The 13,944-nt window shown below is 37.3% G+C and overlaps 1 protein-coding gene across 3 annotated transcripts in view; it reads left to right on the top strand.

The window, feature by feature from the left end:
- The window catches only part of GKAP1 (G kinase anchoring protein 1), an 81,321-nt gene that overhangs the window by 65,376 nt on the left and 2,001 nt on the right, over nucleotides 1-13,944 (top strand). For all 3 annotated transcript variants that reach the window (XM_009456681.5, NM_001246567.1, XM_063787131.1), the window contains 3 exons: nucleotides 4,474-4,537; nucleotides 12,786-12,856; nucleotides 13,353-13,430. In XM_009456681.5, the coding sequence (XP_009454956.1) occupies nucleotides 4,474-4,537; nucleotides 12,786-12,856; nucleotides 13,353-13,430 (213 nt within the window). The remainder of the gene's footprint in view (nucleotides 1-4,473; nucleotides 4,538-12,785; nucleotides 12,857-13,352; nucleotides 13,431-13,944) is intronic.

Below are 13,944 nucleotides of genomic sequence, written 5' to 3'. Positions count from 1 at the left end.
TCCTGGCCTCAAGAGATCTGCCCACCCCAGCCTCCCAAAGTGCTGGGATTACAGGCATGAGCCACCATGCCTGGTTGTATTTTGTTTTTTAAAAATCCACTTTATTGTGGTATAGTTTACACATAGTATAATTTATTTTTGTTGTTGTAAAATACATATAACATAACCATTTAAAGTGTAAAATTCAGTGGGGCATTAAGTACCTTTATACACAGTATTGTGTAACCATCACCACTGTCTATTTCCAGAACTTTTTCATCATCCCAGGCAGAAACTCTTAACCCACAAAGAACTCCCCATTCTCATTTTCCACACCCCGTAACCTCTAATTTCTATGAATTTGCCCATTCTAGGTACCTCATGTAAGTGGAATCATACAGTGTTTATCCTCTTATGTGTGGCGTATTCACTTAGCATAATGTGGTTTTTTTGTTTGTTTGTTTTTGTGAGACAGAGTCTCGCTCTGCTGCCCAGGCTGGAGTGCAGTGGCACAGTCTTGGCTCACCACAACCTCCACCTCCTGGGTTCAAGCACTTCTCCTGCCTCAGCCTCCCAAGTAGCTGGGACTACAGGCACGTGCCACCATGCCCGGCTAATTTTTGCATTTTTAGTAGAGACGGGGTTTCACTATGTTGACCAGGCTGGTCTCGAACTCCTGACCTTGTGATCTGCTCGCCTTGGCCTCTCAGGGTGTTGGGGTTACAGGCGTGAGCCACTGTGCGTGGCCTAGCATAATGTTTTTAAGGTTCATCCACGTTGTAGCATGTGTCAGAATTTCATCACATATTATAGCTGAATAATTTTTCATTGTGTGTATATATTTTGTTTACTGGTGCATAAGTATCTGAGTCCTTGCTTTCAGTTCTTTTGGGTATGTACATACCTAAGAGTGAAATTGCTGGATTATATAATTCCACATTTAACTTTTCGAGGAACTGCCAAACTTCCATGGCACCTGTGTCATTTTACATTCCCACCAGGAGTGAACAAAGGTTCCAGTTTCTCCACATCCTTTCCAGCACTTGTGATGTATACAATGTATTTTTAACTACAAATCTTACCTCTCCCCTTAGGTTTTTTTTTTTAATCTATTTTTTAAATCTGTTATTCATATCAAGTATCATTCCTTTTTGACTAATATGAATTCACTCAACAATTATTTATTGAGTGCCTATAATGTGCCAGATACTTTTTGCGCCCTGTGTATGTGGTAGTGAAAAAAAATAAATCAAGTTCCAGCCCTGATGGTTCTTACATTTCCCTTCTTCTTCTACTCATGCCTTTAAGAATCATCCCTACTAAAACTTTTTTTGACTGCACCCACTCATTTACCTTAGCTTTTCATTTACATTTCCCTTCGCTTTTTTTTGTACTAGACACAGAGAATACAAAGATGAGTTAGCAAGAAACTTGTAGATTAATGGGGAAGATAAACATGGAAATAGTTGCAGTACAATGTAGGATATGACAGAATGCTCCAGAAGAACAGACAAAGGAATGAATGAGTTGCTGCTATCAAAAATTGGTAAAGATCTCATAGAAAAGATGATTTTTCCAGGTAGAGAGAATTGTATGTACAAAGGCATGGGAATATGATGGAAGGTACATTGTGGCTGACATTCAGAGAAATGGGAAACTAGAAGTTGAAATTGCAGATATGAGTTGGGTTCAGAATTTGAAGGCATTTGGATTTTAGAGAGGTCTTTAGGCTGGGCATGGTGGCTCACACCTGTTAATTCCAGCACTTTGGGAGGCCGGGGCAGGCAGATCACGAGGTCAGGAGATCAAGACCATCCTGGCTAACATGGTGAAACCCTGTCTCTACTAAAAATATGAAAAATTAGCCGGGCTTGGTGGCACGCACCTGTAGTCCCAGCTACTTGGAATGCTGAGGCAGGAGAATCGCTTGAACCTGGAAGGTGGAGGTTGCAGTGAGCTAAGATCGTGCCATGCACTCCAGCCTGGGTGACAGAGTGAGACTCCATCTCGAAAAAATAAATAAAATAAAATAGAGAGGGCATTAAAAATCTTTAGAAGGTAAGTGACATGATAATTATTAAGTAGCTGGCATGTTACAAGCATTGAATAAATAATTTTTACATGAATTAATATTAGTCAAAGAAGAATACTTGAGATGAATAATAGATTAAAAAATAGAATTTTTAAAAAGCCTAAGGGAGGAGGTAAGATTTGTGGTTTAAAATAAAATGTATACATAACAAGTGCTGGCAAGGATGTCGAGAAATTGGAACATGTTCACTGCTGGTAGGAATGTAAAATGACGCAGCTGCTGTGGGATGATATTGAGAAGATATTTGCGATGATGATGCATGTTGCTGAGGCTTGGAGTGAAGACAGTCTGCTAAAACAATGGATAAGTATAGAGTGTAAGAGGAAGAGCACGTCTTTAACTGATTTGGGGAATGAGAACTAATAGATTTCATTTTGGATATGTTGCGCTTTAAATGGCTACTTTTTTAGACAGTGCAGTAACAACACGTGTATTTAATTTTATCAACTTTGTATGCTGTCTGTCATGAAATTAAATATGCTAGCAAGAATGTTATGTATTTCATATGTGCTCTTTATTAGCTAATATGTTACTGGTATTTTATACATTTATATTTTTATATATGCAGTTTTTAAGCAATGCAAATAATTGTCACAGGTAATCATGCTCATTTGCAATTTTTGCTTTATGAGCTATTTTAGACCGTAAACCTTGAATAAGAGGTACCTCCATGAAGACTGATCTGGACCTTGAACAAAGGCTTGAGCCAGAGATAGAGTTTGGTGAAATACTAACATAGGTTGGAGCCCAGAGGGTGGGAATTTCATAGTGAGTGTAGTTTCATATTCACAATGAATATTTCTATATTCATAGTGAATATAGTTGTAGTTGAGTGTATGTGTTTTCCCCCATTATATTTTTATGTTTCCATTTGACTGGTCTCCCTTGTTCATTTCTGAGCTTCTCAGCAGTCTTCCTACGTTTATATTCAGTATGGTGCTTTACTTCAGTTTATTGTATTCACTGCAGTATTACTCAGTAAACATTATTTACTTATCATCAACAATTTAATGGACAGAGTACTATTTAGTAAAAGCCATCTTTATTGGACTTAAAACACATTTTAATTTGTTTTTAAAAAAAGATTTGAATCTGGTAACTTCTATACATATCTATGTATATGTTGAGAGGAAAAAAATGATTTTTCTTATATTAATGTTTTCTTTAGGGTTTTGTTTTTCTATACTGTGTTAAATGCTTTGTTTTCTCTAATGTATTAATGTATTAAATCTTTATAAATGATTCAGGCCTGGGCGCAGTGGCTCACGCCTGTAATCCCAGCACTTTGGGGAGGCCAAGGCGGGTTGATCACTTGAGGTCAAGAGTTCAAGACCAGCCTGGCCAACATGGTAAAACCCCATCTGTACTGAAAATACAAAAATTAGCCAGTCATGGTGGCACACACCTGTAGTACCAGCTGCTAGGGAGGCTGAGGCAGGAAAATCACTTGAACCCAGGAGGCGAAGGTTGCAGTGAGCCGAGATCGTGCTACTGCACTTCAGCCTGGGCGACAGAGTGAGACTCCATCTCAAAAAAAAAAAAAAAAAAAAGTAAATAAATAAGTGATACAGAGAGTGTTATAAGACATGTTTAATAAGGGTAGCATGGGGTAAAATTGCCTAAAATATGGATGTTAATGTGGGAACACAATCCTTTTTGTTCATAAATGTATACTTGTATCATTTTTGTAATGTGAGAAGAAGCTAAGCCATCTGGAAAAAGAAATTGAAAGAGTTGAAAGATATTTGGGTAAAGTACTAATTCATGCCAGCCAAAAATTATAACAGTGATTATTTAGTTAGTGAAATAACAAACGATTAGTGAATCTTCAACTGAGAAGGTATAGAACTGCCCTATAAAATTCAATATCCACTACAAGTCTATCACATTTTAAATTTAAAATTAAAGTTTAAAATTAAAAATTCATTTTTCTCAGTCACACTAGCCACATTGCTAGTGTTCTTTCAGTAGTCGCATATTGGACAGTGACAAATACAGAGCAGATGTAGAAAGTCCTAGTATATTGCCGGACAGTACTGCTTTAGAACTGTGGCTCATTTTTCTTTTGGTTTTCATTTAAATTATTTTGATTTGTATAAGGGTTTTATCTGAGGAAGAAAAGAAGATTATTTAGGAAAATTTAGTATTATCTTGAGTTTTCTCCACTTTTATCCCTCTCTCCTTTAATTTTCAATCACATATAATATTGATATGTATTATTGTGCCAGGGACTTAATTTAAGTTGTAGATAGTTCCGAATACATTTTCCTCCATCCTGTTTGTTTCTACAGTAATTATATCTTTGAGCAAGCCAAGAATTCAGAGCTCTGTAAGTTGACAGTAAATCATTAATTATATCACTTACTTTTAAAAAAACTGAATCTTTTTTCTTTGACTATTAGGCAAAGTATAAGGAAGTAAAGGCAAGAAATGCACAATTATTGAAAATGCTTCAGGAAGGTGAAAGTAAGTGGATTTTATGTTTTTGTAATTAAAAGTTTATCTTAAATAATATCTGAAGGTACTTTTTCAAATGTGTGATTTACCAACTCAACAAAAGTGTTTGATAGCACGATAGGGTGACTATAGTTAACAATAATTTGTATATTTCAAAATACCTAGAAGAAAAGATTTGAAGTGCCTTCAACACAAAGAAATGATAAATGTTTGAGTTCCTGGATATCTTAAATACCTATTTGATCAGTACACTTTGCCTGTATCAAAATATCACATGCACCTCATAAATATATATGATTATTATGTGCCAATAAAAAAATTGAAAAAAAGACTCAACAAAGTAGAAAGGTTTCCCAGAGTGATATAAGCTACATAGTTGGCCAAGCATGGTGGCTCACCTGTAATCCTAGCACTTTGGGAGGCCAAGGTGGGCAGATCACTTGAGGCCAGGAGTTTGAGACCAGCCTGGCCAACATGGTGAAACCACATCTCTACTAAAAATACGAAAAGTAGCCAGGTGTGGTAGTGCACACCTGTAATCCCAGCTGCTCGGGAAACTGAGGCATGAGAATTGTTTGAACTCGGGAGGCAGAGGTTGCAGTGAGCCGAGATTGCACCACTGTACTTGCAGCCTGGGGAACAGAGCAAGACTGTCTCAAAAAAAAAAAAAAAAAAAATGCTGGATAGTTGCTGATAAAGTTATTATTACAGGTCACTCTTACAGCACCTTAGTTTTATACCAGTTTATAACTATTCAGGTAAAAGAAACTCTTAAAATTTCAATTCTTATAACTTACTGAACTATATTTAGAGGGAAAACAAGCCTAACATTTGCTTAGGATTCTGCTTTTTCAGTTATTGAAGGAGGCAGCCTGTCATCACTTTAGGTTTTCCTTTTTGTTTCCTTATTTCCTTCTCCCCTCCCCACTGCTCTTCATACTTTTGCTGCTACTCTGTAAACTTTTGACAAGAGGTTAACAGCAGGAAGCCAAGGAAATCAATAGAAAAAAATGATTGCAGATGATAAGATTAGTAAAGCTGATATACAAAAGCCTGCCAAATCAGTTGCATTTCTCACTGTGTATATACCTAGTGACATTTATCTTGAAAGTTTTATGAAAATTTTCCATTCATAATAGAAAAAGAAATATATGTTAATTTTTTAGTATGAGACTTAGGCAAAGGAAATTATAAACCACAAAAGAAACACAGATTAAGACATAAAGGAGAAAATCTTTCTCTGAATAGACAAAATTAAATGTAATCAACAGTTTTCCTGTTAATAAATGCTAATGAAACTCCAAAGATAGCTCCTGTGAATATTGTATAGCTCTTAAGAAATTGTGAAATTCACCTTGAAAAATGAAAAAACAAAATACCAAAAATGGTTTTCAGATGTGAAGGTATAGTCAGCCCTCCATATCCATGGGTTCCCCATCTGTGGATCAATCAATTGTGGATCACAAATATATTTGTTGAAATTGTACATGTGCAGACTTTTTTCTTGTCATTACTCCCTAAACAATAACAGTGTAACAACTATTTACATAGCATTTATGCCATATTAGATATTATAGGTAATCTAGAGACGATTTTTTAAAATTGTTATTTATTTATTTATTTATTTTTTGAGAAGGAGTCTTTCTCTGTTGCCCAGGCTGGAGTGCGGTGGCGCTCACTGCAAGCTCCGCCTCCCAGGTTCACACTGTTCTCCTGCCTCAGCCTCCCAAGTAGCTGGGACTACAGGCGCCTGCTACCACGTCTGGCTAATTTTTTTGTATTTTTACTAGAGACGGGGTTTCACCATGTTGGCCAGGATGGTCTTTATCTCCTGACCTCGTGATCCACCCGCCTCGGCCTCCCAAAGTGTTGGGATTACAGGCATGAGCCACCACGCCCAGCTAGTAATCTAGAGATGATTTAAAGCATATAGAATGATATGCATAGGTTTTATGCAAATATACACCATTTTATAGTAGGGACTTAAGCATCTTCAGATTTTGGTGTCCTCGGGATGTCCTGCAAGCAATTGTATACCAAGGGATGACTATACTTGGAATATAACTGTCCAAACAAAATTTAAACTACATTACAAAATAGTTGTCAAACAATGAGTAAAAATCAGAAATCATGTCCAGTTGAACAGAAAATGAATACTCTTGAAGTAGGTTCAACCTTATATTTTTTATAACTTAACTATTACACAAATAGAAGTTAAAGAATTATGGGGGGAGGCCAGGCGCAGTGGCTCATGCCTATAATCCCAGCACTTTGGGAGGCCGAGGCAGGTGGATCACTTGAGGTTAGGAGTTCGAGACCACCCTGGACAACATGGTGAAACCCTCTCTCTACTAAAAATACAAAAATTAGCCAGGTGTGGTGGTGCTTGCCTATAATCCCAGCTACTTGGGAGGCTGAAGTGCAAGAATCACTTGAACACAGGAGGCAGAGGTTGCAATGAGCCAAGATCATGCCACTGCACTCCATCCTGGCTGATAGAGTGAGACTTTGTCTCAAAAAAAAAAAAAAATACGGGGAAAAACATTATTTGGACATTTAGATGTCTACATCCTGAGATTAGTTTAGACCTGTGCATGTTATTGATCTCCATGTGGGTCTTTTAATGAACAAAATTATGAAAATAAAAAATTAAGTTATTTAGAAGATATATTTCTAAGTGCAGAAATGAAGAGTATCATTGCGTATTGGATGTATAAATTCTAAATATGTAAAAATAAAATAATATTTCCTCCCCATAAAACACTGTGGAAATTGAGAAAGTTAACTGATAAAAGCTTGCTCTCAAAAATAGATTAAAAATCGCTATCAGTAACAACAGTGTCCATAGCATAAGTAATCCAAGTAGAATTTTATATAGGATCATTACATGAAAATACTTGTAACACTTATAATGTAAATGTAAATATGGTCAGTTCTGTAATAATGCAGCGTGTGTTCCTAAAAATCACTAGTCTCTGCAAAATCACACAAGATGGCCAGGCACAGTGGCTCACACCTGTAATCCTAGCTTTGGGAGGTTGAGACAGGTGGATCGCTTGAGCCCAGGAGTTTGGGACCAGCCTGGGCAACATGGCAAAACCTTGTCTCAAAAATTATATGTACAAAAATTATCCTGGCATGGTGGTGCACGCCTATGGTCCCAGCTGCTTGGAAGGCTAAGGTGGGAGGATTGCATGAGCCAAGGAGGCTGAGACTGCTGTAATCCTGCCACTGCACTCCAGCCTGGGCAACAGAGTGAGACCCTGTTGATATGGTTTGGCTCTGTGTCTCCACCCAAATCTCACCTTGAATTGTAATAATCCCCAGTTGTCAAGGGTGGGACCAGATGGAGATAATTGAATCATGGGTGTGCTTTCCCCCATGCTATTCTCATGTTAGTGAGTTCTCATGAGATCTGATGGTGTTGTAAGAGGCTTCCCCCTTTGCTCAGCACTTATTCTCTCTCCTGCCACCTTGTGAAGCGGTGCCTTCTACTATGATTGTAAGTTTCCTGAGGCCTCCCAGCCATATGGAACTATTAGTCAATTAAAACTCTTTTCTTTATAAATTACCCATTCTCAGGCAGTTCTTTATAGTAGTGTGAGAATGAACTAATACACCTGTCTCAAAGAAACAAAAAATCCCCACAATACTTACAAGAAAAAGGAAGGTTAGAAGCACAGCACTTAAAATCGTTGTCAGTGACACATGAAAAAAAGATGGGAAACTAATAAAAACAGTAATGCAGTTTTACACATGTTAAAATGGTTAAATACATAAATATTACATAAATATGGCACTTTACCTTGAAGAAAACCTGAAGTTTGCTTGTGGGGAAGTAGGTCTCAGAAGGGTTATAGCTTGTGTGTTACTGCTGCATGGTGGAAGGATGGAAAGTTGTCAGACCAGATGGGTGTGTTTCCTCACACACAGTGAACCAAGGTAGCTGGTAGATATTCAAGGAGTACATGTGGGTGTGGTTTTCTCTGTTCATAAAATTGTACATAAGTGTATTGAAAATGTGTGTTGTGTTCAAGTTGTTACCTAATACATCAACCTCATTGAAACAAATTTGTGTTTTCAAAACAAGCATTATAGGAGAACTGATTGTAATTGAAATATTACATAACTCTTTAAAATCACTAGTTTTCAGCAAGTGTTTATAATCCTGGGGATGGAGGAGTAGAAAGCATAATTTGTAAAAGTTCCCAGGTTGATTCTTGAGAGACTGAATTGATTCTTTTATTTATTTATTTATTTATTTATTTATTTATTTATTTATTATACTTTAAGTTTTAGGGTACATGTGCACATTGTGCTGGTTAGTTACATATGTATACATGTGCCATGCTGGTGCGCTGCACCCACTAACTCGTCATCTCGCATTAGGTATATCTCCCAATGCTATCCCTCCCCCCTCCCCCCTCCCCACCACAGTCCCCAGAGTATGATATTCCCCTTCCTGTGTCCATGTGATCTCATTGTTCAGTTCCCACCTATGAGTGAGAATATGCGGTGTTTGGTTTTTTGTTCTTGCGATAGTTTACTGAGAATGATGGTTTCCAATTTCATCCATGTGCCTACAAAGGATATGAACTCATCATTTTTTATGGCTGCATAGTATTCCATGGTGTATATGTGCCACATTTTCTTAATCCAGTCTATCATTGTTGGACATTTGGGTTGGTTCCAAGTCTTTGCTATTGTGAATAATGCCGCAATAAACATACGTGTGCATGCGTCTTTATAGCAGCATGATTTATAGTCATTTGGGTATATACCCAGTAATGGGATGGCTGGGTCAAATGGTATTTCTAGTTCTAGATCCCTGAGGAATCGCCACACTGACTTCCACAATGGTTGAACTAGTTTACAGTCCCACCAACAGTGTAAAAGTGTTCCTATTTCTCCACATCCTCTCCAGCACCTGTTGTTTCCTGACTTTTGAATGATTGCCATTCTAACTGGTGTGAGATGATATCTCATAGTGGTTTTGATTTGCATTTCTCTGATGGCCAGTGATGATGAGCATTTTTTCATGTGTTTTTTGGCTGCATAAATGTCTTCTTTTGAGAAGTGTCTGTTCATGTCCTTCGCCCACTTTTTGATGGGGTTGTTTGTTTTTTTCTTGTAAATTTGTTTGAGTTCACTGTAGATTCTGGATATTAGCCCTTTGTCAGATGAGTAGGTTGCGAAAATTTTCTCCCATGTTGTAGGTTGCCTATTCACTCTGATGGTAGTTTCTTTTGCTGTGCAGAAGCTCTTTAGTTTAATTAGATCCCATTTGTCAATTTTGTCTTTTGTTGCCATTGCTTTTGGTGTTTTGGACATGAAGTCCTTGCCCACGCCTATGTCCTGAATGGTAATGCCTAGGTTTTCTTCTAGGGTTTTTATGGTTTTAGGTCTAACGTTTAAATCTTTAATCCATCTTGAATTGATTTTTGTATAAGGTGTAAGGAAGGGATCCAGTTTCAGCTTTCTACATATGGCTAGCCAGTTTTCCCAGCACCATTTATTAAATAGGGAATCCTTTCCCCATTGCTTGTTTTTCTCAGGTTTGTCAAAGATCAGATAGTTGTAGGTAAGCGGCGTTATTTCTGAGGGCTCTGTTCTGTTCCATTGATCTATATTTCTGTTTTGGTACCAGTACCATGCTGTTTTGGTTACTGTAGCCTTATAGTATAGTTTGAAGTCAGGTAGTGTGATGCCTCCAGCTTTGTTCTTTTGGCTTAGGATTGACTTGGCGATGCGGGCTCTCTTTTGGTTCCATATGAACTTTAAAGTAGTTTTTTCCAATTCTGTGAAGAAAGTCATTGGTAGCTTGATGGGGATGGCATTCCAAAAAAGAGAATTTTAGACCAATATCCTTGATGAACATTGATGCAAAAATCCTCAATAAAATACTGGCAAACCGAATCCAGCAGCACATCAAAAAGCTTATCCACCATGATCAAGTGGGCTTCATCCCTGGGATGCAAGGCTGGTTCAACATACGCAAATCAATAAATGTAATCCAGCATATAAACAGAGCCAAAGACAAAAACCACATGATTATCTCAATAGATGCAGAAAAAGCCTTTGACAAAATTCAACAACCCTTCATGCTAAAAACTCTCAATAAATTAGGTATTGATGGGACATATTTCAAAATAAGAAGAGCTATCTACGACAAACCCACAGCCAATATCATATTGAATGGGCAAAAACTGGAAGCATTCCCTTTGAAAACTGGCACAAGACAGGGATGCCCTCTCTCACCGCTCCTATTCAACATAGTGTTGGAAGTTCTGGCCAGGGCAATCAGGCAGGAGAAGGAAATAAAGGGTATTCAATTAGGAAAAGAGGAAGTCAAATTGTCCCTGTTTGCAGACGACATGATTGTTTATCTAGAAAACCCCATTGTCTCAGCCCAAAATCTCCTTAAGCTGATAAGCAACTTCAGCAAAGTCTCAGGATACAAAATCAATGTACAAAAATCACAAGCATTCTTATACACCAACAACAGACAAACAGAGAGCCAAATCATGAGTGAACTCCCATTCACAATTGCTTCAAAGAGAATAAAATACCTAGGAATCCAACTTACAAGGGATGTGAAGCACCTCTTCAAGGAGAACTACAAACCACTGCTCAAGGAAATAAAAGAGGATACAAACAAATGGAAGAACATTCCTTGCTCATGGGTAGGAAGAATCAATATCGTGAAAATGGCCATACTGCCCAAGGTAATTTACAGATTCAATGCCATCCCCATCAAGCTACCAATGAATTGATTCTTGATAGGGTGTTTCATCTTATCATATTAAACTATGAAAATGAATTTGAACTACAATCTTACATTGGCAGAGCTGTGGTGATATCAGTAGTCATTTTCCTCCTTTGCTAATTTTATTACAATTTTACCTCTCTAGTCTCTCCTAGTTTGTTTTCAAAGTGAGGAGTTAGTTTTTCATACATTAGCCGTTACCATGAGTTAAGGAAGTTCTCAGCCATGTGAAAATTTCTGAAGCTTAGGAAACATAGGGCCAAAGTATAGATACCTCACTTCTCCCAAGAGAGAGAAGCCTCTAGAAAAAATGAATAGTTCTAAGAGACCACACATGTCATATGATCATTTGTGATCATATGAGCTACATTTAGTTGACATTGCCTTATTGGTATGAAAATTTATTCAGAGAAATATAATTTTGTTGGCATTATAGTATGCTCACCACCCCCAACAATTCAACAAAAAAGCAGTCTACATTGTTTTTATTTATTTATTTTGAGACAAATCTCACTCTGTCACCCAGGCTGGAGTCCAGTGGCGTGAGCTTGGCTTACTGCAGCCTCCGCCTCATGGGTTGAAGTGATTCTCCTGCCTCAGCCTCCCGAGTAGCTGGGATTACAAGAATGTGCCACCATACCTGGCTAATTTTTGTGTTTTTACTAGAGACAGGATTTTGCCATGTTGGCCAGGCTGATTTTGAACCCGTGACCTCAGGTGATCTGCCTGCCTCAGCCTCCCAAAGTGCTAGGATTACAGGTGTGAGCTACCATAATTGTTTTTAAAATCATGCCTTAAGATTAGTCAAGGTATTTATAGTTTTTTCCATATGTGAAATTTTGTTTTCTTGTATCCTTGTCCTATTTAGAGTAGATATAAAAATTAATCTTGCACCATATTTGTGCAATTAAAAAATATGTATTTTTTTATTGACAGAGTCTCTCTCTGTCGCCCAGGCTGGAGTGCAGTGGCACCATCTTGGCTCACAGCAACCACCACCTCCCCAGTTGAAGGGATCCTTATGCCTCAGCCTTCCAAGTAGCTGGGATTACAGGCATGCGCCACCACACCTGGATAATTTTTGTATAATATTTTTTAGTAGAGACAGGGTTTTGCCATGTTGGCCAGGCTGGTCTCCAACTTCTGGCTTCAAGTGATCTGCCCACCTTGGCCTCCCAAAGTGCTGGGATTATAGGTGTGAGCCACCATGCCCAGCAATAAATATTTTAACACCACAGAAAATGTAAAATTTCTAAGAAAAAAATGCTGTGGTGATGATGATCAGAATTTACTGGTGAAAATGTAAAACAAACAAACAAAAAAGAATTTACCAGTGAAAAGTAAGAGCTATGCAAGGTCAAGAAGTAGATTCTTTAAGTATGACAAGAAATCATTGTTCTAATTGCACTGCTATGTCTTAGTTCCCTGAAGTATTGTTGAAGTATTTGGGTGACTGGAAAATCTATACTGCTGTTTTTCCTTTTTTGTCAGTGAAAGATAAGGCAGAAATACTTCTGCAAGTTGATGAATCACAAAGTATCAAGAATGAGCTCACTATTCAGGTAAGGAACTGTGGAGCATACATGACTGGTTTTCTTAAGCTGTTTTTAGTCTTGAATTATTAAACTTAAATACAGCTCATCAACACTGTAAGGAAGTAGTATAAATTATACTTTATTATTATGTAATAGCCCATGAATGAACATTCTGTTTACAGCACTAAAAGAGGTAGGTATGTCCTTCCCCCTGAAGAATGGGGGATGATAAGGCTGTATTTTAATGAACCATGAATTTAGAGACAGAAAGGGCAGATAGAACTTACCCTGTATCTGGGCTTGATTTTTCTCCCCTTCACATCCTTATTGTCTTCTTCTCTCAGGACAGTTTGCCCCATCTTTAACATAGAGCTGTGTACAATACCAAATGGAAATTATGGGGGGAGCTTCTCTGTTACTCATCCATTTAGTTGTCAAAAACCTATCATTGTGAATATGTTAAGAATTGAGTATTTGCCAAAAACCCCAAAAATTCTTTTTCTTATTGAATATTTGGTTATAGGTGACTTCACTTCATGCTGCATTAGAACAAGAAAGATCTAAAGTGAAAGTATTACAAGCAGAGTTAGCCAAATACCAGGTATGCTTTTATAATTTATAAGTGTTTTTATCACAAATAATACATTTGGAGTAGATACTGTGTGAGAATAAATGCAGTATTTTATTCTTAGGCCAAAATTTATTCACTAAATATATTGATAATTTTATTATCGGTCATATAATTTACAATGTAGAAGATGTTATTCTAGACATTGGTATATACAGCAATAACTAGCATAATTCAGGAAAATTCTTAGTACTACATAGATGATACAGCATACATGCCATTGAATCATATTGGGGAAAGGCACAAAAGGACAACTGTCCTCTTTATAAGGTTGATCACTTGGATACAGTGATATCTCCTAGATATCTCCATTGCAAATATATATTTTCCCTTTTATAATTAATATGTGAGGTGATACTTTGAGATTGTATGAATACCCTTTTCATCTAGTGACTTTAGCATCCATTGATATTTGTGCCTTTTTTTGTGATTGCAAAATAGTGATTTTCTAACTCTATCATTTCTTCTGCATTTACAAGCTAGCATT

This window comes from Pan troglodytes, chromosome 11 (assembly GCF_028858775.2).
Source record: "Pan troglodytes isolate AG18354 chromosome 11, NHGRI_mPanTro3-v2.0_pri, whole genome shotgun sequence".
NCBI classification, from domain to species: Eukaryota; Metazoa; Chordata; class Mammalia; order Primates; family Hominidae; genus Pan; species Pan troglodytes.
Note: the sequence above shows the minus strand (reverse complement) of the source record. Positions and strands in the feature narration are given on the sequence as shown.